At 37.8% G+C, this 27,454-nt stretch overlaps 1 protein-coding gene across 3 annotated transcripts; it reads left to right on the plus strand.

Moving 5' to 3' along the window:
* The first annotated feature begins 372 nt into the window (after positions 1 to 372).
* On the plus strand, positions 373 to 25,752 carry TRS120 (transport protein TRS120). Of its 3 annotated transcripts, XM_086604215.1 has the most exons (11): positions 536 to 774; positions 915 to 989; positions 3,928 to 4,134; positions 4,256 to 4,438; positions 5,707 to 5,816; positions 5,964 to 6,023; positions 6,599 to 6,890; positions 18,323 to 18,615; positions 20,825 to 21,702; positions 22,370 to 23,326; positions 25,198 to 25,752. In XM_086604215.1, the coding sequence occupies exons 3-11, from the start codon at positions 4,012 to 4,014 to the stop codon at positions 25,416 to 25,418; spliced, it is 3,117 nt and encodes a 1,038-aa protein (XP_086460341.1). In that variant the 5' UTR covers positions 536 to 774; positions 915 to 989; positions 3,928 to 4,011; the 3' UTR covers positions 25,419 to 25,752. The 3 variants fall into 3 exon arrangements, with proteins under 3 accessions (XP_086460333.1, XP_086460337.1, XP_086460341.1); XM_086604207.1 differs by having other exon boundaries at positions 373 to 989; XM_086604211.1 differs by having other exon boundaries at positions 380 to 989; positions 6,602 to 6,890.
* Positions 25,753 to 27,454: the final 1,702 nt, after the last annotated feature.

The raw sequence follows: 27,454 nt of genomic DNA on the forward strand, positions 1-27,454 counted from the left end.
AATATGATCACGACAAACTTACAACAGAGAAGAGAAGAAGATTATTTACCTATGAAGAAGATACACCACACCACACAACTCGATTAAAGATCACGTAGTAAAGAATACGATCACGGCACCGGTGGAACTCAATTAAAGATTACGTAGTAAAGGGGTATTTATGCTACTATTTGAGTTTTGGTTTTAAAAGGAAAGAAGATTCCCGTTTGAAGTTGGATTCTAAAAAGGAAAGAGTTTCTTATTTTAAGTTATCTATTAAGTTGATGAGGTGGAATTTTGTGGGAGTTTGAAAAATAGCGCTTGTGGGAGCTTTAATATCATATAGATATATATAGATATAAAGATAAGAACTCGCAATTCAATATTTGGACACAGTCAATTACACATCACCAATTCGGCCCTTGGTCCAATCAAACCATAAACCAACTCGCACCGACCCGATTAAAACCACAATCTTGGTCAAATCAAAGCCTCATTTGCTTCTTCTTCCTGCTCCTCCCCTCCTCCGATCCAATGCACCAAATCTAAGATCACCACCCCAACTCCCAACCAATCAAATGGAGCCAGACGTGAGTATAGAAACAGGATGCATGATAAGAATAGCAGTACTCCCAATCGGAGCAATCCCACAATCCAACCTCCGTGACTACGTGTCACTCTTAATCAAACATAACAAAATAGAGTTATCAGCTATAAGTTCATTTTACACGGAGCATCAAAAATCACCGTTCACTAATCAACCGTGGGGTGATCATAATAATAATAATAGTAAAGGTAGTCTTAGATTTAAATTTATGATTGGTGGGTCCCCTTTAAGTCCTTGGGAGGATTTTCAATCTAATCGTAAGATTTTAGCTGTTATTGGGATCTGTCATTGTCCAGCTTCTCCTGATCTTGATGTTGTTAGTCAACAGTTTGATAAAGCTCGTAAGGGTTATACTTCTGCGCTTGTTACACGCTGTTTCGCCTTTCGTCCTGCTGAAAATCAGGTTCGTCCTGCTTTTATTCAATTTTCCTTGTAATATATACACATTATGTTGAATTTTGAGATTTTAACTTCACTAGTGCCAACAAAATGGAGTTCACCTCCATATTTTACATTAATAAAGAGTTCAATACATCAGGACTTAAACTAGCACATGCTTTGAGCAAGCCACATAAATTCACATGGGAAGACTAGGTATATCTAAACCAGTATGTCAAATAAGCTAACATCAGAAAAGGCCATTGCTCTATTGAACGATGGCAATAAGAAGTTTTTTATTTCAAAATGTTGATTGTCTTAGGAATACGGTCTCAACATAATTCCTCACTATTCGTCATTATTGTAGCTGGTACTCATTGTACATAAGATCCTAGTTTCGTTTGGGGTGGTTGACACGAGTGATGTTGATAGGATGGCTGCAACCATTGGGTATTCTACCGGTTCTTTGCCCTTGCAGTATCTTGGTCCCTGTTACAATTCTGTTACCATATGGGAACATTGTGGAGCAAAACCTCCGCCGGAAGCTTGAAGGGTGGGTGGTATGGGAGTAGGGGTGTCCACAGGTCAGTTTGGGCTGATTTTTAGGTGAAACTGACAACCGAATCGAGGTGCTCAGTTTTGAAACATGAGGAACCGAAACCAATCTCACACGTACTACAAACCGATCTGAAACCGAACCGAAATATTGGACCGGTTTTTTGTTTTCTTATTCGGTATGAAAAAGATAGTAATAGAGAAAAGTTGATCTAACATATAAAAACATAATTTTTACATCAATTCAACAATAAGAACGAATCTTACATAGAAAAAAGAATTTCTTACAACTTATCTATGAATAAAGAAGTAGATCCATCTATTTTACACCCTTCTCCATGTAAAACCATTTCGATTCGCCTTCAAACCCATCTACTTTGACGTATACTTTAAATTTTCTTCAACTTTGCCATAGTGAATGACAAAATTATTTTTAACTTAAACAAAATGAGAGATTGGGAGAAGAAGTCATAGTAATGAGAGAAAGTACGTGGAGCGGATAGAAGAGAACTGTTAGTGAGAAGAGGATTGGTGAATAATTGATTATGGCTAGGTGAGAAACTGAGAATGAAATAGGGCTAGGAGAAAGAATGAGAAGACTGAGGTTAGTTAGGTTATATTTACAAATCAACGGACTAAAATAAATCTTGTCATCTAATGGATGCAAATCTAAATCTTTGGTGAACCCAAACATAAAAACAGGTCAGTTCATCTGGTTTTAGTAGTTGAAAACCAAATACTGAACTGAACCTGTTGTTTTTAATCCTTTACAACCGAAACGAACTGGAATATATATAAAACCGACCAAACCGGTTCGGTTTGGTTTGTCGTATTTATGCACACCACTACATGGCATTACCTTTCGAGAGGGGCGAGAGTGATTCTGGTTAAGAACTCTTTTTTGAGCCTTCCAGTGTATGCCACAGAGCGTGGTTAAGAGGGTCGGATGGATCATTAGGAATTTTTTGTGGGATGATCAGGAGGGGAACCTTTCCCCACAAGTGTCATCCCTGTTAACTGAAAGGTTGTCTATAACTCGAAGGAGAATGCGGTATGGGAAGGATTCATGAGTTTAATTAAGCCTTAATGGGTAGATGGCTTTGGAGATTTGGGGTGGTAAGTGATAGTCTTGGAGGCATGTGGTCAAATCTAGATTTGGTGAGACAATCTAAGGTGGTATAGTGGGGAGAGTTCAGGCCCTTACGGGTGTGGGGCTTGAAAGAGTATTCAGAGAGGTCTTGTGGAGTTTCAGAGAGATATGATATGTCACCTAGGTGATAGAGGTTGAATTAGATTTGGGGAGGATATTTGGGTAGCAAAGAGTTTTCTCGAGACTTTATGGCATCTCAATTTTAAAAAATCTCTCTAGTTGTGATTTCATGCGGTGATCTGGGTGGGATTTGGGGATTCATGTTCACTTGACTGATCGGGATATTGCGAGTATTGTCACCCTCATGCTGTTCCTGGAGGTGATTCCTGCAATGAGAACGGATAGGGATTGTTAGCACTGGGCTATAGAAAAGAGTGGGAGATTCTCATCCAAATCTTTCTACTTTTACATCTACTGGCCAACACCTGAGGCACCATGCTCTCAGACTTTCCTAACACTTATATTTTGGTCAACAAAGATTCCTTGTTTCGTACCTCCTTTCATTTGGTGTGCAACCTATAATAAGATTTTTACCATATATACCTCATTTGGTGAAAGAAATTAATCATTAATTTTTGCCTTTGTGTATGGTTGATGGGGAATTAGTGACTCACTCTCATTCATTATCTTTTTTTTGGGAAATCTAGAGTTATTTTGTGAGCCACTATTAGGTTCTCAGTCAGTGAAAGATCTTTTGTGTTCTTAGGGTCCATTCACCTAACCTAAAGGATGTTGACTGTGGCGTATCTTACATTATGCTATCATGTGGGCTCTGTGGCTAGAGAGGCATAGGAGACATTTTGATGGATGCGCCACGACTATGGCACATAATTGTAGCGATAAAGGGATTCGTCTTTCTATGGTCTGAGTTCTATGGTCTAAGTTTTGAGAGGAGTGGACGGATACATCGTTCGGGGACTTTATGTTTAGATGGGGTTCCTTGCTCGGCTATGCATGATCACGGCCTTTTGTTTTAGCTTTTCTCAATTGTAGTTTTTTCTACCATCACTTGTGTTTGTTCATTCCTTTGTTGTACCTGGGTGGGATACCTCATCCTACGTGGTTTGACTTTTTGAATATATACACGTCACATTTTACTGTTAGAAAAAAACTGAAAAAAGAAAAAAGAAAGAAAGATCCTAATTTTGTTTCATACACATGGACAGTTCATAGGTTAAAAAATCTGCTTTCACAGCTCTATTGTTACTTCCATTTGAGTACTTAACTGGTTACTTTGTTACCTTGTTATCTGTCACAGCTGGAGGGTGGTGGTAATAAAGCAAATAATATTATATTATTTCCTCCTGCTGATCAGCAAACTCAGGACTTCCACTTGCTTACTATGATGCAAGATATTGCTGCTTCATTGTTGATGGAATTTGAGAAATGGGTTCTACGTGCTGAATCAGCTGGAACTATTCTGAAAACGCCGTTGGATTCTCAGACCAGTCTCAGCTCAGAGGAGGTTTATTGTTTAGGTCTCCTGTTGTTTTTGCAAATGTTACTTTCAAACTCCGGAAATTTGGTGAGTTACTATGTTATGTGCACTGTAATGTGATTATTATTCTTCTTTGGTGGAATTGCAGGTTATAAAGGCCAAGAAGCGTAGGCTTGGTCGCGCTCAAAAGACCATAGGAGATTATTGCTTGTTAGCAGGCTCTCCTGTCGATGCAAATGCCCATTATTCTACAGCATTAGAACTTGCCAGACTAACAGGCGACTACTTTTGGTATGCTGGCGCTCTGGAGGGTAGTGTATGCGCCTTACTGGTGGGTACATTCTCTGTGCTGTAAATATTAAACGCAAGTTTAAGATTCTACTGGATAAATGTAGGTTCACAACAAACAGCATGCATATGTTAGTGGAATGTATGACGTTAGCGGGTTGATTTAAACGGCACATATGCTCATACTTGTCTTAATTGGACCGTTGGAACCAGCCTGGCTGGTGCATTTTTGGAATGTTCAAAAAGAAACTATTGTCACCTGTTTGGGAAACTATCTATGTGGTGATAATTATATGATCTGATTAGGTTGATCTTTGGTTCTGACATTTACTACCTAAACCCATTCAAACCCATTCAATGGTTAACATCAGGCTGATACTTCAGAATGTTTTTTTTTTATGTACTTCCACAACCATCTGATCTGGGATCTTCCATCGGCATCCCTGAATGGTATCTCTAATAACTAAGTAGGTCAAGCAGGTTCTCCTGGAGTTACGATCCAGTCTAGACTGCCTTAATATTGATTTCTCTAGCTCATTCCAGAAGACATGATTTCTTTTGTGCCATGTGACCTAGTGCTGACCCCACAATTCACTGGTTTTGGTAGCACATCTTATCAAGGTGTAAAATTGTCTCTGTATTATGCTAACATTGACACGGATACGTGTGTCGGTATCCAATACGGATACGAAATGTCTACACAGCGAAGTATAGCAAATTGAGGTAAGGCACATACAACATGTGTTAGTGTCGTGTCTGACATGGACACCTGGGTACGTATTCAACACAGGTTATTTTTAAAATATGGCGTGCCCATCTAACATACGTATTATGGATTTAACGAATTTAGTTTTCATTGCAAATGATCTTTCGCTGTGTCAAAGTGCTCAGCATGCCCAAATGACCAAACCATTCAATCTACATAAATGATGAGCTGCTAATCCATCAGTTAGTGATGCAGACGTAAATGATGGATTTGGAGTTTGAACTTTAGTGCAAAGTGCAAACCAATTATGATTTGGAAGCCACTTGGCTCACCAACTCTTGTAACACTTGCAGTCTGTAAACGTAAATCCTTTCAGTATAGCCTTAAACTCCCTGTATCCCTTAATATCCACTGGTTAACTCTTGGAAATTTGTGGTATATATTCTTTAATTCAGTCAAAATCCTGTTTAGATTCTTCACTTTCAGTTAATTCACTTAGTAATGAAACTTGATTGCCATATTAGTCATTGAAGTAATTTAACTTACCGATTTTAGTCTTCAACTAAAGCTTTTACCAATTCTGTTTTTTTCCTATACGTAATCAGGTAGATAGGATGGGTGAAAAGGATCCAGTTTTGGAGGAGGAGGTGAAGTATCGTTATAACAATGTCATCCTACATTACAGAAAATCATTTATCCAAGACAATGCTCAAAGGTAACTGTTGAAATATGCTTTTGGAACTTTATCTGAGCAACTGCAGCCTTTGAAGTATGTCTGGTTTGATTAATTTTTTAAATTCCTTTGCATCTCCCTTTGGTTTTCTTTAACGGTTTCTTGAAATTTGATATTATTCTTTTGCAGAGTTTCAACCCTGGGTTTTGAACTTGAAGCTACCTTGAAATTGGCTAGATTTCTTTGCAGGTAAGATTTTCAAAACACGTGTTGGTTGTTAGTATTTTCCAATTATATTTATTAAGATTGTTGTTTCCATATCTTCTTATTTCTCCTTTTTTTTCAAAGCAGTTGTTTAGCCCTTCTTAACAAGTGGTTTGGCCATATGTAAATCACAAGATGCATGGTGTTCTGATGTTATCTCGAGTACATAAATATTTTGGTGTAAATCATTGGCGGAAGCAAACAACAATGAACACCAACCAAAATAACAATGACGTGACATGCCTTTAAATATGACACATATTTCCTAATTAAATAGGAAGCCACCTAAGATCTATTCCTAATTATTCAAACCCAAAACAGAAACTGTTATGTAATTTTTTACTAAGTAAATAAGAATAATTAATTGTCCTAATGAAAAAACCGATGTATGTCGTTTTTGTCATTATATCCAATGTCTTGCATCTGATTTTGTAGGTTGTTTGACAGTCATCTGACGTTTTGTCCTCACTTGCTAGTTGTGTTGAGTCTATATTGTTTAAAGTTCCATTGCTTCATCTATTAAAAGATGGTTGCATTCTAAAGGCTGGTAACTTTCACAGAAGGGAGCTTGCCAAGGAGGTGGTTGAGTTATTGATGACTGCTGCAGATGGTGCTAAATCCTTGATTGATGCCAGTGATCGGTTGATATTATATGTTGAAATTGCTCGTTTGTTTGGGAGTCTTGGTTACCAGCGAAAAGCTGCTTTCTTTTCAAGGCAGGTTGCTCAGTTATATCTTCAACAAGATGACTGCTGGGCTGCTATCAGTGCGATGCAAGTATTGGCAATGACTACAAAGGCTTATCGAGTTCAAAGCAGAGCAACTAGTTCAAAGTCTCTTTCTTTGTCAAATGTAAGTTCTCAAAAGTCGTAATTTGTATATCTAGTTTCGTAGTTGCGTTAACTAACATCTCTGTGAAATAATTTTAATAGCTGTATCCTGGTAAACTTTAAGTTCTCCCTGGGGGTGCACACCTAGTACGAATGTCCAGTGGTTTAGTGTGAAGCTTTGCAACCCCTATACGCTAGAACTGTACCAGATGTATATCTGTCATTTGTTTTCCTATTTAACAAGAACTACCTTTGGTAAATAGAGTTATTACTAGGAATGGTACACCTTATGGTTAGGACTTGGATTTCTAATCTTGCTTCAACTCAAAGGGTGTCTTTGGATGTGAGGCAACACGAAAAGTTAAGTGTCTGAAAACATTACCATGAACTTGTCGAAAACGATACTCATACACGTGTCAATGTCACTTAGCTTTTTGTACCCTTTTGTGCAACCTAGGGGGTTGAGAACTCCACGATGTTCAGATTTGGAGGAACCATGCTATATACAAATTCTTTTAACCACATGCTAGCTAGGGCACTTACCTCAGCATGTCCTTTTTGCCGGATGAAGGATCAAATCATAGACAAGCCGTCCACTTGTGGATGATCTCCCCCTTTCTAGTATCTCTAGGGATGAGAGTGCGGACATTGAAAGAGTATTTGATAAGGAAGAGGTTTGGAAGGCGATTGTCGATCCAGGGAAAGATATATATTGGTTGACGGACGGTTTCAATACTGAACTTTTTTAGTAGTGTAGGGATATTGTGAGAGAATGTGATGGAGATCGTTTGAGAGTTTTGGGAGACCTTTTCTGTCCAATGCTTGAATAACACTTTTATTAAGCTTATCCATAAGAGAGAGGGACTGAAGATATAAGCGACCCTATCATCTTGGTGGGTAGTGCGTATGAGATCATACTTGAGGTGTTGTCAGTGAGATTGAAAGTTGGTAATCTCTAACATCATTGGGGAGAACAAGTGTTTTTATGAGTGGTTGTCAAATTTTTGATGGGGTGTTAGTCGCCAATTTGACGATTAAGGATAGGCATCTCTAATGGAGGGTTTAAACCGTATAGAGTGTAAAATTTACACCCCAAGTATCAAAAAACCATTTCCAATGGAAGTAGTATACCGTAGGTAATAGACTATTAGCTAATAGAGGGGGTGGGGAATTCCCCATCCGGCTATTAATTGATAAACAAGTATGCGAACCGTGCTACACATCGGTGTTTTTTCAAGTCTTTAAACCTGTCGCTCTAACATCTCTCGGATAGTATGATTTTTTGAATTCTAGTTCTAATCTAAAAAATAATATAAAAACATTATGAGGGATTGAATATAATTTCAGTGACGTGAAGGAGGTTTTCTAAATTATTTTAAATAATATGAAGCTAATTCTAATTTTAGTAAAGTGAGAGAGTTTTTTGTAAATTGTTTAAAAAGGAGGGAGCTGATTAGAATAATTAAGGGAGGTGCTTCTAAAATCTTAAAATAGAGAGATTAGAAATACGTTGTTCGGTTGAGAAGTGTGCCTCCTAAAGACCAGGCTATCATATAGTGTAGAGATAGCTCGGGCGACACTCAACATGACGTTTCAACAAACTTCATTCCCGCATGTCAGTCAAACACACATGTGGCTTACTAAAAAAAACTGGAGAGAGAATAAAGCAAATAGAGAACTCATCTTCTTCCTGTAACTCACTCAAACACACTTGATTTAGAGAACCCAAAGGCAGCAACAACTATGAAAGAGAGATTGAAGAAGAACTAGAAATGGTTTATATACCCGTCAAGCTTTCAAGAAGAAGAAGGTGCTCTTGGGCAAGAATCGGCAAGAAGCCAACTCTTTTTAGTCCATAAATAAGAAATGGGGTAGACTGATTTTGACAAAACTAAGACTAGAAGTACTTCAAATTCATGAAAAAGGAGCTAATATAATATTGCACAAAGCTAATATCTTTGCAGCTGTTGTTTTTGCTGACACCATCCTTTTAAATATCTATCTAAATCTAAACGACCACTTTTTGCAGATCACCTAAGTTGAAACAACCTAATTTTTTCAGAGTAATCAAACCATTCTAACACTTACATATGAGGATATATATATTGGGTTCATGCGGTTAGAAAATGGAATTGAAAACCAACTCGGAATAGACCTCTTCTTTTTCGGTTATCATCCACGTTTGGAAAGTCGTACAGGAGACCAACGTGGATACAATTCCCAAGTCCCAACTCAAAAACCATGTTTACATGAACTGCATCACAAGATATCCTCCAGATCTACTGAAAACAAGCAGTGCAACTCCAAGTAGAAGAAGTGATAAGGAACAAAATACCTTGGTGGGGTGTTGAATTATATTGGATTTGGTGGGGCGACATATAAGACAACATGTACAACCAATATTAAGTGAGACGCCATTTAGAGTGATGTCCGTTCTGAAAATAAAAACTTGTAAATTTGTTCGCATTGGAGCGGTTCGAATGTGTAAATGTTCTCACCATCTATTAGTGTGGACTGACGGTTGCAAAATCCTAGTGTCTCCAGTGTGGAACTGATGTGGAGGTGTAAACTTCCACCCCCCATTGGAGATGCCCTTAGTGGGACACTTTTTCTAGTGTGCAAAATTGACATGACAATAGCTATGACAACTTTACTTGTGATTTTTTGGACTATGGGATGAGACGTATGGAGTTCATTGGAAAGTGGCGAAAATGTATTAGGATACGTATCTCTTCATCTTCTTTCTCGAGTTTGATTGATGGGTTGCGTGCATGTTTCTTTAGGATTACTAGAGGTATCAGTCAAGATCTCCACATCCTTTTCTTTCGGTGGTGGAGGTTTTGGGTAGGATAATTAGTAGAGTTAACGGGCTCGGTTTATTGTGGGTTTCAGGATTGGATAGGAGCAAGTTCTCGTCTCTCATCTGCAATATGTGGATTATGTTGTGGTTTTGTTTGGGAGACCTCTCAGTCTCTAACAACTTATCTTTTTTGGTAAATTCTTCGCTGGTTTGAGGCGACCTCAGAGCTTGAGGTTAACACGGAGAAAAGTAAAGTGTTTGGGGTAATTGACATGAGCAATGTGTTGATAGGATGGCAGGAGTCACTGGATGTGTTTCTAGGTCCTTACGCTCGAGTTATCTTGGGCTTCTGCTTGGCGCCCATTACAGGTCAGTTACCATGTGGAAACTTGTAGATCAAAACCTCCGTTGGAAGTGAAAATATACTTGAAGGTGAACATAAGTTTCGTAAATATTCTCATTGATTTCTTCGTAAACTCTTACAAAGGATAAGATACATATATAGAGGCTTAAAGAAAAGACAAGGCGTTGATTTGTCCAGCTGTATTCTGATAGATCTGGAGGAGATCTAAGAGATACTTTGGCTGTAACATGAAGATACCTTCATTGCTTCTATGAATTTTTAAGTAGTGAAGTGAACCTAGGTCTTTCATTGAGAATTGTTGGCTTAGTTGCTGAATGATTTGATTGCATAACTTAAAAGAGCTTCCGGTAATGTGAATGATATTGACATAGACCAGGATAAAGGCTAGAGAGGTGGAGTCTTTTCATGTGACTAATGACATGTCTGCCTTAGAGGGTCTAAGTGCAAGACAGCTGATAGAGTTTCATACTAAGCTTGAGGGGGTTGCCTCAGCCCATATTTGAGATTTGTTAAGTCTGCAGAATAATGATCCTTGTGAACAAAGCCAAGGGGTTGTACCATGTAGGTTCATCAGTGTACCATGTAGGAAAGCATTGTTGACGTCCATTTGCTCGATAACCCAGTCATACTGTTTGAGGCTTGGCTACGGGACCGGAAGTTTCTGAGTAGTTAATGCCACTGATCATATCCCTTGGCAACTAGGCGTGCTTTGTATTTACCAATGCTGCCATTGTCTTTATATTTGATTTTTTTTTTTTATCGGTAAAAATCAATTCATTAATAATAACATAAAGATATAGTGTTACAAGTAATAGGCTAAGTAGCAAGGAGCTACTCAATGCCCAAGAGGATCCCCCGTGCCCGGTTACAAACCCTTTTATAGTATGAGGGTATTCCAATTGCAAATAAAGTCTTTGAAACATGGGTTAGCACATACCCAATCGTGTAACTCCTCTTTGATCCCTTCCACTACTTTGTGGATGTCTTTTTCTAATTGCTCAAATATTCTTGTGTTCCTCTCCTTCCACAAGTTCCAAACAATAGCTCTAGGGAGGTGATCCGGAATCCATGATGCGTTATTAGAAAATGGTTGTAGTATGAGTTTACTACTTAGTGCTTTGTTGATGTTAAAAGGTGCCCTCCAAGGTTTAAGGAATGACGAGAAAAAAGAGTCCCAAATATTCTTTGAAGAGGTACAAGTAAGAAGGAGATGATCCACATTCTCCTCACTCACTTTGCAAAGTGGCAAACATTGTGAAGTTCCATACCTCTTTTATTCAAGACATCAATGGTTTTAATTCTCCCCAAGAAAGCAAGCCAACAAAAGAAAGCCACTTTAAATGGAATCGAAACCGCCCATATCTTTTTGTAAGGAAAGTCACAAATTATCTCTTCATCTTCTAGGTTGTGCAAAGCATACCCTTTAGCCAACACATGATAGAATGACCGCACCGAGAACTCTTCTTTGTTATCCCACAACCAATTCCTTCTATCCACGTCGCCAAATTTTTCCCCTACTTATAAATACAAGCCAAAAATGATTCATATGATTTAAGTTCCCAATCATTTAAATCACCTATTAAAGTCACATTCCACTCAACTCTTCGTTCCCTTCGTTCCATGTAATCCGACACCAATGCTTTCTTGTTAGTGGCCAACACGAAGATATCACTAAAATTCTCCTTCAATGATACTTCACCTACCTAATTGTCTTCCCAAAATGAAATAGATTCTCCGGTGCCGGGTGTGTAGGTGATACCCTTGACGAACTTGTCCCATCCATCCATAATGCCCCTCCAAAGAGTATTTCCATAAGAATTTGAAGGTTCCTTTACGATCGATTTGGTAGCCCCTCACCATATTTGTCCACCACCACCCCCCGCCACAAATGTTCTTCTTCCTCTCCAAATCTCCGCAACCATTTTGCCATCAATGTTTGATTCATGAGTAAGATGTGCTTGCACCCCAAACCTCCCTCATCTTTAGAAAGACAAAGCCGATCCCACTTCACAAGATGAATTTTCTTTTCTTCACACACGCTAAACCATATAAAACCCCTAAACAACTTCTCTAGTTTCTTCACAACTCTCAAAGGAATAGGGAACAAAGAGAGAAAGTAGGTAGGGATATTAGACAAAGTGGACTTGACCAAGGTACATCTCCCGCCTTTAGATAAGCATTTAGACTTCCACCCCGCAAGCCTAGAAGCAACTTTTTCAATCACTTTCTGCCAAATAGCTATGGACTTGCTTCTAGCTCCCAGTGGCAATCCTAAATAGGTCGTCGGCAACATCTCAACCTTACATCACAACACATTTGCAGTTCCCATCAAGTTTTCCACTTCCCCAATGCCAGAAAGGATGGACTTGGACAAGTTGATTTTCAATCCGGAGCATAACTCAAACCAAGCAAGGAGATTTTTTATGGTAATAGCTTTCTCCATCGTGGCACTAGCAAAGAATATGGTGTCATCCGCAAATTGCAAGTGAGAAATCAAAGTAGCCCCCTCCTTATTAGAAGCTTTAAACCCATCAAGGAGACCCTCATCCACCAAAGATGATATCATCCTACTAAGTACCTCGGTGCACATAATAAACAAAAAAAGTGAAAGAGGATCACTTTGTCTTAATCCTCTCGAGCTTCGGAAAAAGCCATGTGGAACACGAACACTATTGATAAGTATAGAGAACCGAGCCATAGATATACAAACTCGAATCCACCATCTCCATACAATTCCAAATCCCATCTTGTCCATGACAAAATCAAGAAAGTTCCATGAGACGTGGTCAAATGCCTACATAAAGTCCACTTTAAAAATCATACCACCTCCCCCCCCCCCATCTTTCTTTTTGAATCCACAATCTCATTTGCTACCAAGCAACAATCAAGTATTTGTCTCTTTTTAACAAAAGCATTTGGAAAGTTTGAGATGATTCCCCCCATGACCGTCTTTAATCTTGTAGCAAGCACTTCGGTAAGAATCTTGTATGTAGACCCAAGGAGACTAATTGGTCTATAATCTTTGAGATCACCGACTCCTTTCTTTGGGATTAGTATGACAAAAGTTGTGTTAATCCGCCAATCAAGGTAGCTTTCATCATGGAATTCCGTCATCATTCTCATAACATCCTCTTTTACAAAATGGCAACACCTTATGAAGAAGACAATAGGAAGCCCATCCAGACCGGTAGCTTATCAATCGCCTCCTTCACCTCTTCCTCGAACAAAGGAGCCTCCAATCTCTCTCTCTCCTCACTAGAGATTCTATCAAGGTGTAGTTCTTCCAATCTTGGCCTCCACCTACTAGATTCATGATAGAGGTTCTTGTATAAGTCCATAACATGGTTAGCAATAACCGTGCTATCCTCTTGAAGAACGTTCTCGATGCAAAGCTTGGACAAATTGTTAGTTCTACCCCATGCCTTTGCCATCATGTGAAAGAATGTTGTGTTTCTCTCCCCCACTTTCACCTCCTCTACTCTAGATATTTGCCTCCATGAAGTCTCCTCCAATAAAAGAAGAGAATCAAGATCCTTTTTAAGTGGTTTCCTCTTCATTCTTTCCTCATTATATAATAACTCATCCTCCTCCTTCCGGTTTAGCGCAGCCACCTCTTCCAATTTCGAACATATCTTTGTGTCTACCCTTCCAAAAATTTATTTGTTCCATACCTTAAGTTTTTCTTTAAGACAATTCAATTTCTTCCATAACACAAACCCCGCTTTACCATTGAAGTTGAAGGATTTCCACCACTCCTCCATCAAGAGAAGAACATTTTCCTCCTTAAACCACATCGTCTCGAATTTCAATGGCCTAGGACCTCCGTCCTTTGGTTCACACTCCAAAATAAGTGCAAAGTCTTTATATTTGATTCTAAAAACCCCTTTGGATCCAACTGGTCTTCATGTTTTGTAATGCATTGAATTCCTCAATCATTGCTTGTCTCGAATTAGGATATTTAATTGATTCAGATTGGCAAGATGTAATTTGTGGAGAGTAGAGTTGGAGGATGATGTTTAGTGGCAGTTTGGTTTTGAAATTCCTAATTTGAGTCTTGTAGCCATGGGGTGTGTTTTTGTAGTTGATGTGAGGGGTTTGGTGGTTGCTGATTTTCTCTTAGTTAGAGAAGGTCTTGTTGGTGGTGCAAGTTGAGAAGATCGAGTAAGCTGAGTGTTGGAGGGAGGAGATAAGTTAGGAACAGACAATATAGAAGGTGAGGCCATAGGAATATTTGGTGGTGTAGTTGGAACTGTAAAGGATAAGTGAGAAGGAGATATAAGAGAAGATGTAGCATGTGTGCGAGTACTTTATGGTACTGTCGGTTCTGTAGATTGTAAGGCTGCTGTAGTTTCTGTTGGCGTGGCAGATTGAGTGAGTGGAATTGACTGAGGTTGTTTGGCTGCTGCTGTGATATTTTGTGAAGTGAAAGGAGGTGCCGATAGGTGCACTTTTGTTAACATTTGGAAAATGCAGATGTGTGAGAGAGGGCGACAACTGACAAAGTGAATGGCGTTTGTAAAAAGAATAGTTTGAGATTCGGGTGAGAGATTTAAGAAAATTGGGATGTATTTGTATATTGAGATTTGAATGGAAAATGAGATTAATTAAAGGAAACGTGTCTTGAGAGGTAAATTCTTCAAGTTGGAGGGGTCAAGGCATTTGTATTCCTCATGTTGTGTACAAGAGCCTAGAAATACACGTTTAAGGCTTCTTGGTTGAAATTTATGATTAGTATAACGTCTGAGCCAAGGAAAGCATGCACATTTATATACTTCAAGAAGTGAGTAGTTGGGGACTTCAATGAACAACTTTTAAGAAACAGATTGATATGAGAGAGCTTTTATAGGAACGCTGTTGTTCAGATGCACAGCTGCTAGAAAGATGTCTACCCAATAATGAAGAGGAACATTACTTGTGTGCAAGTAAAGTTCTACTTAGATCAATAATGTGTTTATGTTTTCACTCGGCGTGCCCATTTTGCTCAGGGGTGTGAGGGCAAGAATGTTTGTGTTGGATGCTATTTAGAGATAGAATGTTTATGAGTTAAGAAGTTGAGTAATGCTATAACATTGTCACTTCTTATAGTTCTAAGAGGAAAAATTTTAAATTCTTAAATACAGTGAAAAAATTAGACTTGTGGAAAGAGGAAAGATCCAGCAGAATCTGGAATAATGATCTACACAGAAAACATAATATTTATGACCCGAAATGGAATTCACCGGAGTAGGCCCCCAAAAATTATTGTGAATAAGTTGTAAGGGGGTTGTAGTTTTTGAGGATGAAAGAGTAAAAGAGAATTTAGTACTTCTCCCGTACTGAGTACTGACAACAAAAAGAAGACAATATTTCCATTCAATGGAAGACCAAAATTAGTTATTACATGTTTCAAAGTGGTAATAATAGAAGGATGGCCTAGTCTGGAGTGTCATATATATCTGCATATGTCTTGATATTCCTATAAAAACTGAAGGAGTTGGAGATGCTGGATCTTGTTGAATGACTTGAGGGAAGATGACAGTTGATGGAAGGCGATAGAGACCTTGTTCAGATTTGCCTTGGAAAAGAATTCTCTGAGAGGCATTTTCCTTCACAAAGAATAAGTCCTTAGTAAAGATTGAGTAGCAGTTGTTATCAAAAACACACTGGTGGACAGAAAGTAAGTTATGGGAGATGGATGTACATGTAATACATTATGTAAGTGAAAAGTAGAAGTTGAATGAATGACAGTAGCATTACCAGTGCGAGAGATTGGAAGGGATTGCCCATTGCCAACAAATACTTGATTGAGTCTTCGGTAGTCATATTCTAGGAAGCACGGATACCGATATGCGATATGCGACACGGACACGGCATTTTTCAAAAATATAGGACACGGATACGTCATGGACACATTTGAATAATATATATATAAATATTATATAATTGAGCATTTTTCACCAAATTCAAATTAATATGGCAATTCTACTTCATAAAATGACCAATTCAAACACATTAAGCAGCAACTTACATGTATAACTTGGATTCACTTCATCTTTCTTCTCTTGCATCTCTTCTTAACTTGGATTTTATTTCACTTGTTTTTTTTTTTGTTATAGTTCCAAAAAATATTTCTTGTATGTGTGAGATTACTGTCCCCCGCGTGTCGGAAATTAAAAAATTAATTATAAAATCGGATACTCTAAATCGCGTATCCGACACGTATCGGACGCGTATCCGTGCGTATCCGTGTAGGACACATATCGGACACGGATACTTCACCATTTGGGACGTATCGGTGCTTCATAGGTCAGATTAGAGTGAGAGATGTGAAAAATAATTGGTGACATGATTCGTGGCTGCGGTATCAGCTAGCCAAAATGTAAAAGTTGATGGACTGAAGACTCTGTTAGCAAACATAGCTTGGAGCTTTTGTGGAGGTTGTTTACCTATGTGAGAATGATTCATCCTGTGCCAGCAGTCTATGGCAAGATGGCCTATCTTTTCTCAAATTTGACATATAGGCCTATTCCCATTATAGTTGGAGTCAGTGTTCCCATTACAGAATCGTGGCTGTCTATTTCTTTAGAAGACAACTGAGGCATATTGGAGTTATCTGACGATGAACCCCTATAGAAAGATTGATCTCTGCCTCTAGCAATGTAATTTGATCTGCATGAACCTCTTCCGTAGATTGGTTTGAAGTTTGAGCTGTTTGGGTTGCAGCAAGAGCATGAGTGGTTGTAGATGGGTGTTGATTTTCTGATTAAGCATGCTTATAAGTGTATTTGGAAGAACTATATTCCGTTTATAGTTGCTTTCTTTTGTGGGTGTGTTTGTGTGGGTGGGTGTGTGTGTGTGTGTGGGGGTGTAAAATGTGGGGATTTATGTGAAATTGGTATAAGCATGTTAGATGAGGGATCTATTGTAACTTGGGGAGCTTGAGTGTGGTCTGTGGGGTATCTTGCTTATTGTACTGTTAAAGATTGTAATGTTTTTTTTTGAAGAGGTAAACGATCAATATATATATATATAAACTTTATAAAAGATAATTACAATATAGGATGAGATATCCTACTAAGAACCGTAAAATAAAAGACAACAACAAGGAAACGCAGAAATACAAAAGTGATTAGACATCTCGGATGATATCTAAGTTATTTGTAATGTTGTAACCTCTTTTCTAATATAAATACATCCTGAATTTTACCGATAAAAAGAAATAGAAAAGAAAAGAAATTAAAGAAGACATAAGATGTTCTTTTTTGTCCTCGGGTAAGAAAATAGGATGATTGACCTAATGTAGTGGTCTTCTTTGGCTAAAATTGTTCCTTTCGTCCTTATAATATTTTGTACGATAACCCATGCCTTGAATAAAGGATGCAGAACCCGTTCATATTTGCAGAGAAAGGGTTATGATGCGGAAACTTTGTCATTAGTCATTATATATATAAGTTATTTGTAATATATTAACGATGGAAAGGTGTAGCTCTGATAAGTATCAGTTTGCCAAGCATTCCCTAGAATGTGTTAAGCTAATTACAAATGCTGAAAGATGAAAAACTAGCCACTTTCTCTAATGTTCTTTCTTCTTTCGTCTTTAAGATTCTCCTTGATCTAGCATGTTTAGATGTCAATGTTTGCCTGTTACCTTGACTCACTATGAAACCTCTGTATCTGATAAAGCTGTTGACTTGTACTGATTCAAATTTGTTGTGCGTTTGTGATCAAATATATACGACTTCATCTTGTTTTCATGTTAAAGTTATTTCTTCGATTTGTGATGAGTGTCATCTAAAGCTGTTGAGTTGTACTGATTGAAATTTGTAATGCGTTTTTGTTCAAATATATTGACTACATCTGGTTTTCTTGTTTATAATTATTTTTTTCTGAAACTTGTGACTTGTGAGACCCCCAACCATCACCCACACACACATGCACATAATGCTGCACAAATGGAGACTTCTTCCTTCTAAAAGAGGAAAAGCTTTAGAAAGAAGTAAATTTATGTTGTCAACATGCGTTGTGCCTCTCAAAGAACAGATGATAATGTAGGTGTAAACCTATCTCCCATGTTAATGCCGTTAAGTACAATTGTTGGATAAAATATGTACAATTGATTCATGCCAATTCACTTAATAAAAAAACTAGATATTAGGGAAAAACTTGCACCAGTTGAGACATAATTGTAGATTGTGAATTGCTGGAAAAAGTTGAAGTTTGCTCATATCTATGTCAATCTTATTTTCAGAAACTTAATTGGATGCATGGAAACTGATTAGTTTTTTTTCTGTTTTTCTTCTTTTGATTAAAGGAAACTGGATCAAGTCACGGTGACATTGGAAAAATGCACCCCCAGTCAGTTGTTTCTCTGTTTGAGTCCCAATGGAGCACCCTGCAGATGGTTGTACTGAGGGAGATACTCTTGTCTTCTATTCGTGCAGGAGATCCTCTTAGCGCGTGGAGTGCTGCAGCTCGTCTACTTAGATCTTATTATCCTCTGATTACGCCTGCTGGACAAAGTGGCCTTGCAAGTGCACTTACAAATTCAGCAGATAGGCTCCCGTCTGGAACCCGTTGCGCAGATTCTGCCTTACCTTTCATAAGGTATTATGCCTGTACCTCATTGTATTCATTTGGTCAACACCTACATTCTTCTTTCTTCTCTCCCTCTAGCTCTCTCCCCTCCCCTTCTCTCTTTTGTACAACTTTTTGTTAGTTTTGCTATTTTCTCTATTAGAAATCTTGGCCTAAATATATCTGTTGATTCCTAAATTGTTGATCAATTTCACCCTGAAGTACCATGAACTGCCGATCTGGAGGTTCGGTTGGGGGCTTAGGGATTAACTGTCTTACATATACCATTAAGTATCATGTGGTGGTAGGGTCAGGAGGTTCTTGATATACTCAGGCACTTGGCGAATCTCTGGATGAACTTTTGGTTAGTACCATGGGAGAAAACAAATGTAAACGAATTGTTACTATTATATATCTTTCCTTAAAAGCATTTTGTAAGTAGGTTCCTCAATTCTGTGAAATGTATTTGACTATTGATTGTAAAATTAGTCCTCGTTGCTACTGGTTTCTGGTATTTAAAGTTTTGTTTCACTCAAGTGGTGCAACATCGTTGCAAATGATTTGCTAGGTATTAGAAGAAAAAAAATAATATATGAATTTATGTCATATTTCACCATGCTTGCCCTTGCTGTAAGAAAAGTTTCAAAAGGATACAATAAATTTAAACATGGGATTCGTCACTTTGTACTGTTCTGATACTACAATAAATATCTCCTTGTGAATGGTCACAACAACATGGCACTCATTCTTGGTTAGATATAGACTCGTCGTATTTGACCACTATTCTAAGAATAAAATATTTCCTGAAGGTTTAGATCCCGTGGATATTTGATGTGATTTAGGGTTTATAATTGCTAATTAGGCTACTTTCTTTCTAGGTTATTTCTAGTTATGCATTTAGGTATTCTTTTTTAGTTTCTTTTTCCATTAGTATCCATATTGCAAGCCTTCTAAAGCTATAAATAATCATGCAGTCCTTTGGCCATAGTAGTTTTTGGTATGGAATAGATTTGGATTTTAGATGAGAATTTGTTGAATTCATTTAATTGCAATTGCGATTGCATCAATATTTATTTCATCGTTCTATGACCTAGTGATGTATATCATTAGCAAAGAATGTACTTATTATATGCCAGTTGAGAATGATTACACAGTTGGTGTTATTATTATTGTTATCCTTTGTATCCTATTCCTTTTGGTTGGGGCTCGGATCTCTATGTTTTGGTCTTAGTTTTTTATGTATAACAGTGTGGTTTTCTCAGCTAATGAAGGAAGGTTTCAGTGGGGTTGAATCCATGACCTAGTAACTGCATTTGCAACAGAAGAAGAGAAAATGAGATGGAAGAAGGATACAAGTTAAGGGGTTTTAGGTTTTCTGAAAATAAGGGGATCTAGCTGCTTTGGTCTTCTTTTGGTTTGCTTGTTTTGTTCTTTGTGTGCTGCTTTTGCGCTGGTAATGGTGTGTCTTGGGGGTGTAAATAGGGGTCCTATGTGGTGTGTGTCCTCCTGAGTATTAGATACAGATTAAATTTCTAGGTGTTGATGTAATTAAACAATCATATATTCATATCAATATATTGCATTCTGCTGATTAAAAGTGGTTTGAGAAGATAAGAGGAAAAAAAAATAAAGATCTAGGAGCCCAGGGAAAAAAAGAAGTGTCAAGCTTTAGGATTCAAAAAGTACGGGACAAATAAAAAGAAAGGAAATGAAGGAGAGAAAGAACATTATAGTAGGTTACATCATCTTTGATATATCACAGGCTCACAACTTGTTCTGGATCTGTATTCTTTACTTTAATGGGGAATTTGTGTTTTCTTTATGTTGTTTTCCACACAATGTCTTCTTTTAGAATTAATCTGTAATTAATTTCCTCTGTTAATTGTAAAAGCCTGGTTTGCAAATCTTGTGACAAACTATTTATTCATATTATATCAATCTCTGCCTGAGATCAGATATGATTTCCATTATAAGGTTACATCATCTTTGATATATCACAGGCTCACAACTTGTTCTGGATCTGTATTCTTTACTTTAACGAGGAATTAGTGTTTTCTTTATGCTGTTTTCCACACAATGTCTTCTTTTAGAATTAATCTGTGATTAATTTCCTCTGTTAATTGTAGAAGCCTGGTTTGCAAATCTTGTGACAAACTATTTATTCATATTATGCCAATCTCTGCCTGAGATCAGATGTGATTTCCATTATAAGGAGTACCTTTGCTTTGATTGCTTCCAGGTTGCATTCATTTCCTCTTCACCCCTCACAAATGGATATTGTTAAACGCAATCCAGGAAGAGAAGAGTGGTGGTTGGGCTCTGCACCATCAGGGCCTTTCATTTACACGCCATTCAGCAAAGGCGAACCAAATGATAGCAGCAAGCAGGAGCTTGTTTGGATTGTTGGAGAACCCATTCAAGTGTTGGTAGAGCTGGCCAATCCTTGTGGATTTGATTTGGTGGTTGAAAGTATATATCTTTCAGTTCATTCTGGAAACTTTGACGCTTTTCCAATTCGTGTAAGTCTTCCACCTAATTCAGCAAAGGTGATTCCCTTATCAGGGATGCCAACTTCAGTTGGTCCTGTGACAATTCCTGGGTGCATTGTTCATTGTTTTGGTGTTATAACTGAACACTTGTTCAGGGACGTTGATAATCTTCTCCTTGGAGCTGCACAAGGACTTGTTCTTTCTGATCCATTCCGTTGTTGTGGATCTCCTACTCTAAGAAATGTAACTGTTCCAAATATATCTGTAGTACCTCCCTTACCACTGCTTGTGTCACATGTGTTAGGAGGTGATGGTGCTGCCATCTTGTATGAAGGTGAAATTCGTGATGTTTGGATTAGTCTGGCAAACGCGGGATCAGTTCCGATTGAGCAAGCTCATTTATCAATATCTGGCAAAAATCAGGATTCTGTTATTTCAGTTGCACAAGAAACTTTAATGTCAGCTCTTCCTATTAAACCGGGTGCTGAAGTTACTCTGCCAGTGACAATAAAAGCTTGGCAGCTGGGCTTGGTGGATCCTGATAATTCTACTGGGAAAAGTGCTTCCAGAAATATGGGCAGGTTATCTAAGGATGGGAGCAGCCCCATATTGGTCATTCATTATGCAGGTAGGCTTCATACCTTAATCATGGGAACCATATATTGTTATGATCTGTTCTAATCTTGTATTCTGTGTGTTGTCCCTTTAGAATGCAATGAATCACATCAATCAGTATGGGTTTATTGGAAAAAGAAATCAATATGAGTTACCTTTTGTATAAAGTTGTATTAGCTTACCAGAAAAAGGGCCGAAAAATAGATAGCTCTCTTTGTGAGATCAGATCTCTTAAATTTCATACACTATTATTATAACAGTTACCTGCTACTAGCTTCCATATATGTCCAATCTAATGATGGGTGCATATCTTGTGTGCTCTGCCAACACATTTATTGCATTTCATTTATTGTCTCTCTGGTTAAAAAAACATCTTGCAGACCATATACTATTTCTCCTACTTGTAATTTAAAAGTATAGAAATATTCATTGATGATTATATTATTGATACATTGATCTCACTAGTTTATATAGAGATTACAAATACCAATATATAGAAACTAAATCCTTGATTGGTGCTAGCCAAATCAAATCAAATAAGTTCATAATAATATCATCCTGTATAAATCCTGATCAGGAAGATATTTTAGATATACTGATCTTATGCGCCTCACTTATATTCCAACACTCATAAAAGTGCAGGTGTCGTGGACTTTAATATTTTCTTTTGTGTTTGTCAGGACCACTATCACAACCTGGAAAAACAGTAACAAATGACTCCACAGTGCCCCCTGGTAGACGTCTGGTTGTTCCATTGCACGTCTGTGTTTTGCAGGGCTTGTCTTTTGTCAAGGCCCGTTTGCTCTCGATGGAAATCCCTGCACATGTTAGTGAGACTCTCCCTCGATGTGTCCATGCAGAAAATGGTTCCACTAAAGAAGTTACTGGAAGCAAGACAGAAAGCTTGGTGAAGATTGATCCGTACAGAGGAAGTTGGGGTCTCCGCCTTCTTGAGCTTGAGCTGTCTAATCCAACTGATGTGATCTTTGACATAAGTGTTTCTGTCCAGCTGGAGAGTCCAAAGAATGACGACAACATGACTGTTGTTGACCGTGATGCTGCTGATTTTGGCTATCCAAAAACGAGGATTGATAGGGATTACTCTGCAAGGGTGCTTATACCATTGGAGCATTTCAAGCTGCCTATCCTTGATGGGTCCTTTTTTACAAAGGATACTCAGGCAGATGAGCCATTAAATAGTAAACATTCAAGTATTTCAGAAAAAAATATGAAGGCTGAATTGAACGCATCTATCAAAAATTTGATCTCTAAAATTAAGGTGAAATGGCAATCTGGGCGGAACAGTGCTGGTGAATTGAACATTAAGGATGCAACACAAGCAGCTCTTCAAACTTCTGTGATGGACATACTGCTCCCAGACCCTTTGACCTTTGGATTCAAGCTTGCTAAGAATTATATGGGACCTGCAACACCAATTGATACCCCAACAAAATCTACCCTCGGAGTTAGTTCTGTAGGGACAAAAGGTTCTATATTAGCACATGATATGACTCCAATGGAAGTCCTTGTTCGTAACAACACTAGGGAAACAATCCGGATGAACCTTAGTATAACTTGCAGAGATGTAGCTGGGGAGAACTGCATTGAGGGCAACAAAGCAACTGTCCTTTGGGCTGGTATGGTTTATCTTCTTTGTTCAATCTTCCTAGAAAATAAGAGGCGCTTCAGTTGTTTTTGGTTAAATTTGTTATTTTCATTTCATGTGTAACTAATTGTGCAGTTGGGTAATAGGATGTAAGAGTGTGTTTAATAAATAGAAGGGGGGTAAAAACCTTTGGGTGATGAAACTTTTTGGTCTGGGGCTTCCCCCGCCAGCATCAAAGAGTTACTTGTCTCATTTAAAATAGGCTTGCCAATCCAAAAAAAATGAGCTGGGGAAAATAAGGAGGAACATTTTTCTTGGGGGGGTGGGTGGCGCAAAACATGATGTTGCCTATAAATACTAATAATCCACTGTGTTTTAACTTGTAACCTTAAATGCTAAGGGTAAAATAAAAGGGAATTTCTATTATAACAAGTAACATGGAAACTTTGTATTTGTAAAAAATTCCGTGTTGGACACACAAACACAAAGACACGTTGTGCATACTATTAACATAGTTACAGTTCCATGATATGCCACTTTCATTTTTCATTGTCTATGTGTAAGGAGGCGCTTTGTAAGGTCATGAGCCCAAGAATTAGTTGTGTAACTAAAAAAGTATTAGGTTTCTTTCTAATCAGTTGTGTCCCCATGTCCTACTTCATATTGATCGTTGTGTCGGACACTATGTATCTGTATCGGGAACCGATGTGTACCAGTATCAATGTGACTTGGCAATTATATCACCTTTTTTTTTATGAATCTGCAACATGTATATGACGGCGTATTGGGAGCCTAGGAGAAGAACGAAAAAAAAAAGGAACGAGTTATTTCATTTATTGTAGATTTACCCATGAAAATTCTCGTGCCATCTAACACTCCCCAAAGTAGGAAATAGTTAGATATTTTACCTCTAGGCTCTCTTAAACGGACTAACCGTTTACGGACATGTTATATAGTGTCTGGCACAGCTTATATTGTGTCTTGCACAACTTATAAAGTGTCATATATAAGCTACCCACGAACAAGTTAATAAGCATAAATTAAAAAGTTGTTCAAGACATAAGCTGCCCACGAACAAGTTAATAAGCATAAATTAAAAAGTTGTTCAAGACACTATATAAGCTGCCCTACAAACATGTCCGTTTAAGAGAAAGCCTGATTTTACCTCTGTATATGACAATGCATAATGAGGATGATATCAAAATGTTTCTACAATGAAGATTCCTACAAATCTACAACTCATGTATATTTTGATGTCGGAATAATTCAGTGCATGGTACACTTTTATAACTCTCTATCCCATGATAAATTTTCATAGCTTGGAATCGAATAGTGCTTTATCCTTGGTACGAATTTCTTTGTACACAATAATATATATTAACGTATAATTTTTTGCTTAAGTTCCTTTAACTATTAAATCAGTTTCCTTATCAAGGATTGTAAATGGATAGTTGTGCTATTTCAGTAATGGATTATGTTGAATTATACTGAAAGGAGCATGAGAAACTACGTTAGAAGATTTTGATTTGAGTCATTACGGAGTCTAGTTGAATCCAGTTCGTCCCTAGAAAGCATGTCGGTGGGTTTTTGAAGTTTCAAGTTGCATATATCACCTTTTCATATGGCTTGAGCCTTCTTTCTGAATCCCATGCAAATTTCTTAGCAATTTCAGAGCTTATTCCAATGGATACCTCTATCCTACTGTCTTCTGCTTTTCTCATTAAATAAGCTTCCCTATAGCTGGAAAGGAAAACTGGGAGACTATTTTTTGCCAAATGCCAATCAAGTTTTCAAATAAATAATTGCAAAGCCAATGAGAGATACTCTTTTAATGTTTTTTTATTTTATTTTTACATTCATAGCACTGAAAATGAATGTTGTTTCTGGTTTGTGTGCTGAAAGGTGTCTTGAGTGGGATCAGCTTGGAGGTTCCCCCGCTTCGAGATATCAACCATTCCTTTTCCCTCTATTTCTTGGTGCCAGGTGAGTATACATTGGTAGCTGCTGCTTTGATTGATGATGCAGATGACATTCTCAGGGCTCGTGCAAGAACAGACTCCCCTGATGAACCGATCTTCTGTCGTGGACCGCCTTTTCATGTCCGTGTTATTGGAACTGCATGATTTGCTTTTGGGACTCTTTGTTCCGAATCTTTAAGTCATTTGCGAAATATTTTTAATCGCCATATAATGAGTTACAGGATTATGATTACTATGGCTTCACAAACACGTCATCCACATTTCTGACAAATGATGCAAGCATGTATTAGATAATGTAAAGTGATTGTAATTGTACGGTAAATTTTAGACTTCATTTGAGAAGGAATAACTGCATACTTCATTTTCAATTCTTGCAACTTCAGATCTGATTCTTTATGTGTTTGAATAACTAGATATGTAAAGCAAGAGTTGTAATCCGAATAGTTTCAGTCTTTACTTGGTTGATGTGGGTTCCTTATGTACTTCTCTTACTTGCTGGTAGACATTGCTCACTAGACGGCCATGGGGGGGCCAGTTAAATTTCGGGCTTCCTTTCATCCAAGTGAATCTTAATAGCGTAAGGAAAATATATTCCCCGTGAATGGATCCAACAGCCTTCTACTAGGGCAAGACAAATACCATGATCTGTTGAGTCCAGTTAGCATCCTTCATCTGGAACTTTATTTTTATTTTATGCGCATATACATGGTTTCCTTTTATTTTATTTTGTTGATTTATTGTTTGTTTTGTCATTGCGAGTTTGTAATTCGATGAACCTTTTAAAGAGTAGCTCCCTCAAAATGACCTTATTGAGAAAAAAGAAAGACCTATAATCTACAAACGTTGCGTTGGTTGGTAGATTACATTTTCATAACAAAAAACTAAAGCTAAAAGGCGTTAGTAGGGTGGGGGGAATCGTTGAAGTTAGGCTGAAGGGGTGAAGAGTACCAGACATCCAATCCGAAGTTACTCATATTAGTGAGAAGGGCAATTATCTCTAAAATTGGAAGTTCCATCATTAATGTTCCAGACTTGTTAGCCCTTATTCGCATGCACTGGTGTCTGATACACCTAACTAGAGAACATAGAGAACATTTGGCACAACAACCAACATGATATACCAACGTTATTGATAGTTCTGTTCGCCAAACTTTGATCACAATGGTGAAGTTGATGTAGGACACAAGAACAGGATTTAGGCCACAGGTTCCATTACCACTTACCAGACCATCTAGTTTGTGAGCTAAATCCATAGACCTGAGTTTTCAAAGGAAGGAAATGGATCCTGAGCCCACAGGGCGGAGCCATTGCCCCAAACAAGCCCATTCCGATAAGAATACGTGCAAAATCCAGCATGAAATAGCTTGACTTGCTTGAGTACTTGCAATCCAGCCTAAACAACAAGACGTCGGGGTAAAGCCCTGCGACCGAAGCATTCTCCAAAGTTTAAAGCCCATGATGAAGCATGTATTCTGTATTCATAGGAAGAAATCCATCAGGTTTAAGCGTTTAACCAATCAGAAAATATATTACTTCGTATAAAGTACGATTGTTTATTCGGTAAAAGTACGAATTACTTTTAGTTTTGATATATGAAAGAGGGTAAGGGTAATCAATCAGAAGTTATAAAAGGCAGGTTTGAACATCAAAAGTGAGAGAAGATGTTTAGCCTTCTATATTGGGGGGGGGGGGGGGGGGTGGGGGTGGGGGGGGGGTTGTGGTTGTCATTACAAGAATTTGGAGGTAGGTGGTGTATGAACCCTCTCAGCCTGTGAAAAGGACTCAGCACTTGGCGGGTCATTACAAGAACGGAGTTTTTGCTGAATGAATATATATTAGTGAATAAATACAAGTCACTATAAAAAAAATAAAAAAATTCTAGAGGACATATATATATATATATATATTTTCCATTATTAAAGTATTAAGTAACCCACGATTTCAATTTTGTAGCCACAAAGACAAAATAAGTTGGCCGGACCTTTATTTTTTTTTTAAATACCAATTTTACACCTCCATGCTATTATAGATATAAAGTATAGAATTTATTTATTTTTTTTTTTAATACTAGTTTCACTCCTCTGTGTTATGTTTATAAAGCAAAGAAATTTTGTGATTGTTCGTACCAAAATAAATGAGCATACCTACACTATGTTGGTGATTGTTCATACCCCAAATAT

This window comes from Coptis chinensis, chromosome 1 (genome assembly GCF_015680905.1).
Source record: "Coptis chinensis isolate HL-2020 chromosome 1, ASM1568090v1, whole genome shotgun sequence".
Lineage (NCBI taxonomy): Eukaryota > Viridiplantae > Streptophyta > Magnoliopsida > Ranunculales > Ranunculaceae > Coptis > Coptis chinensis.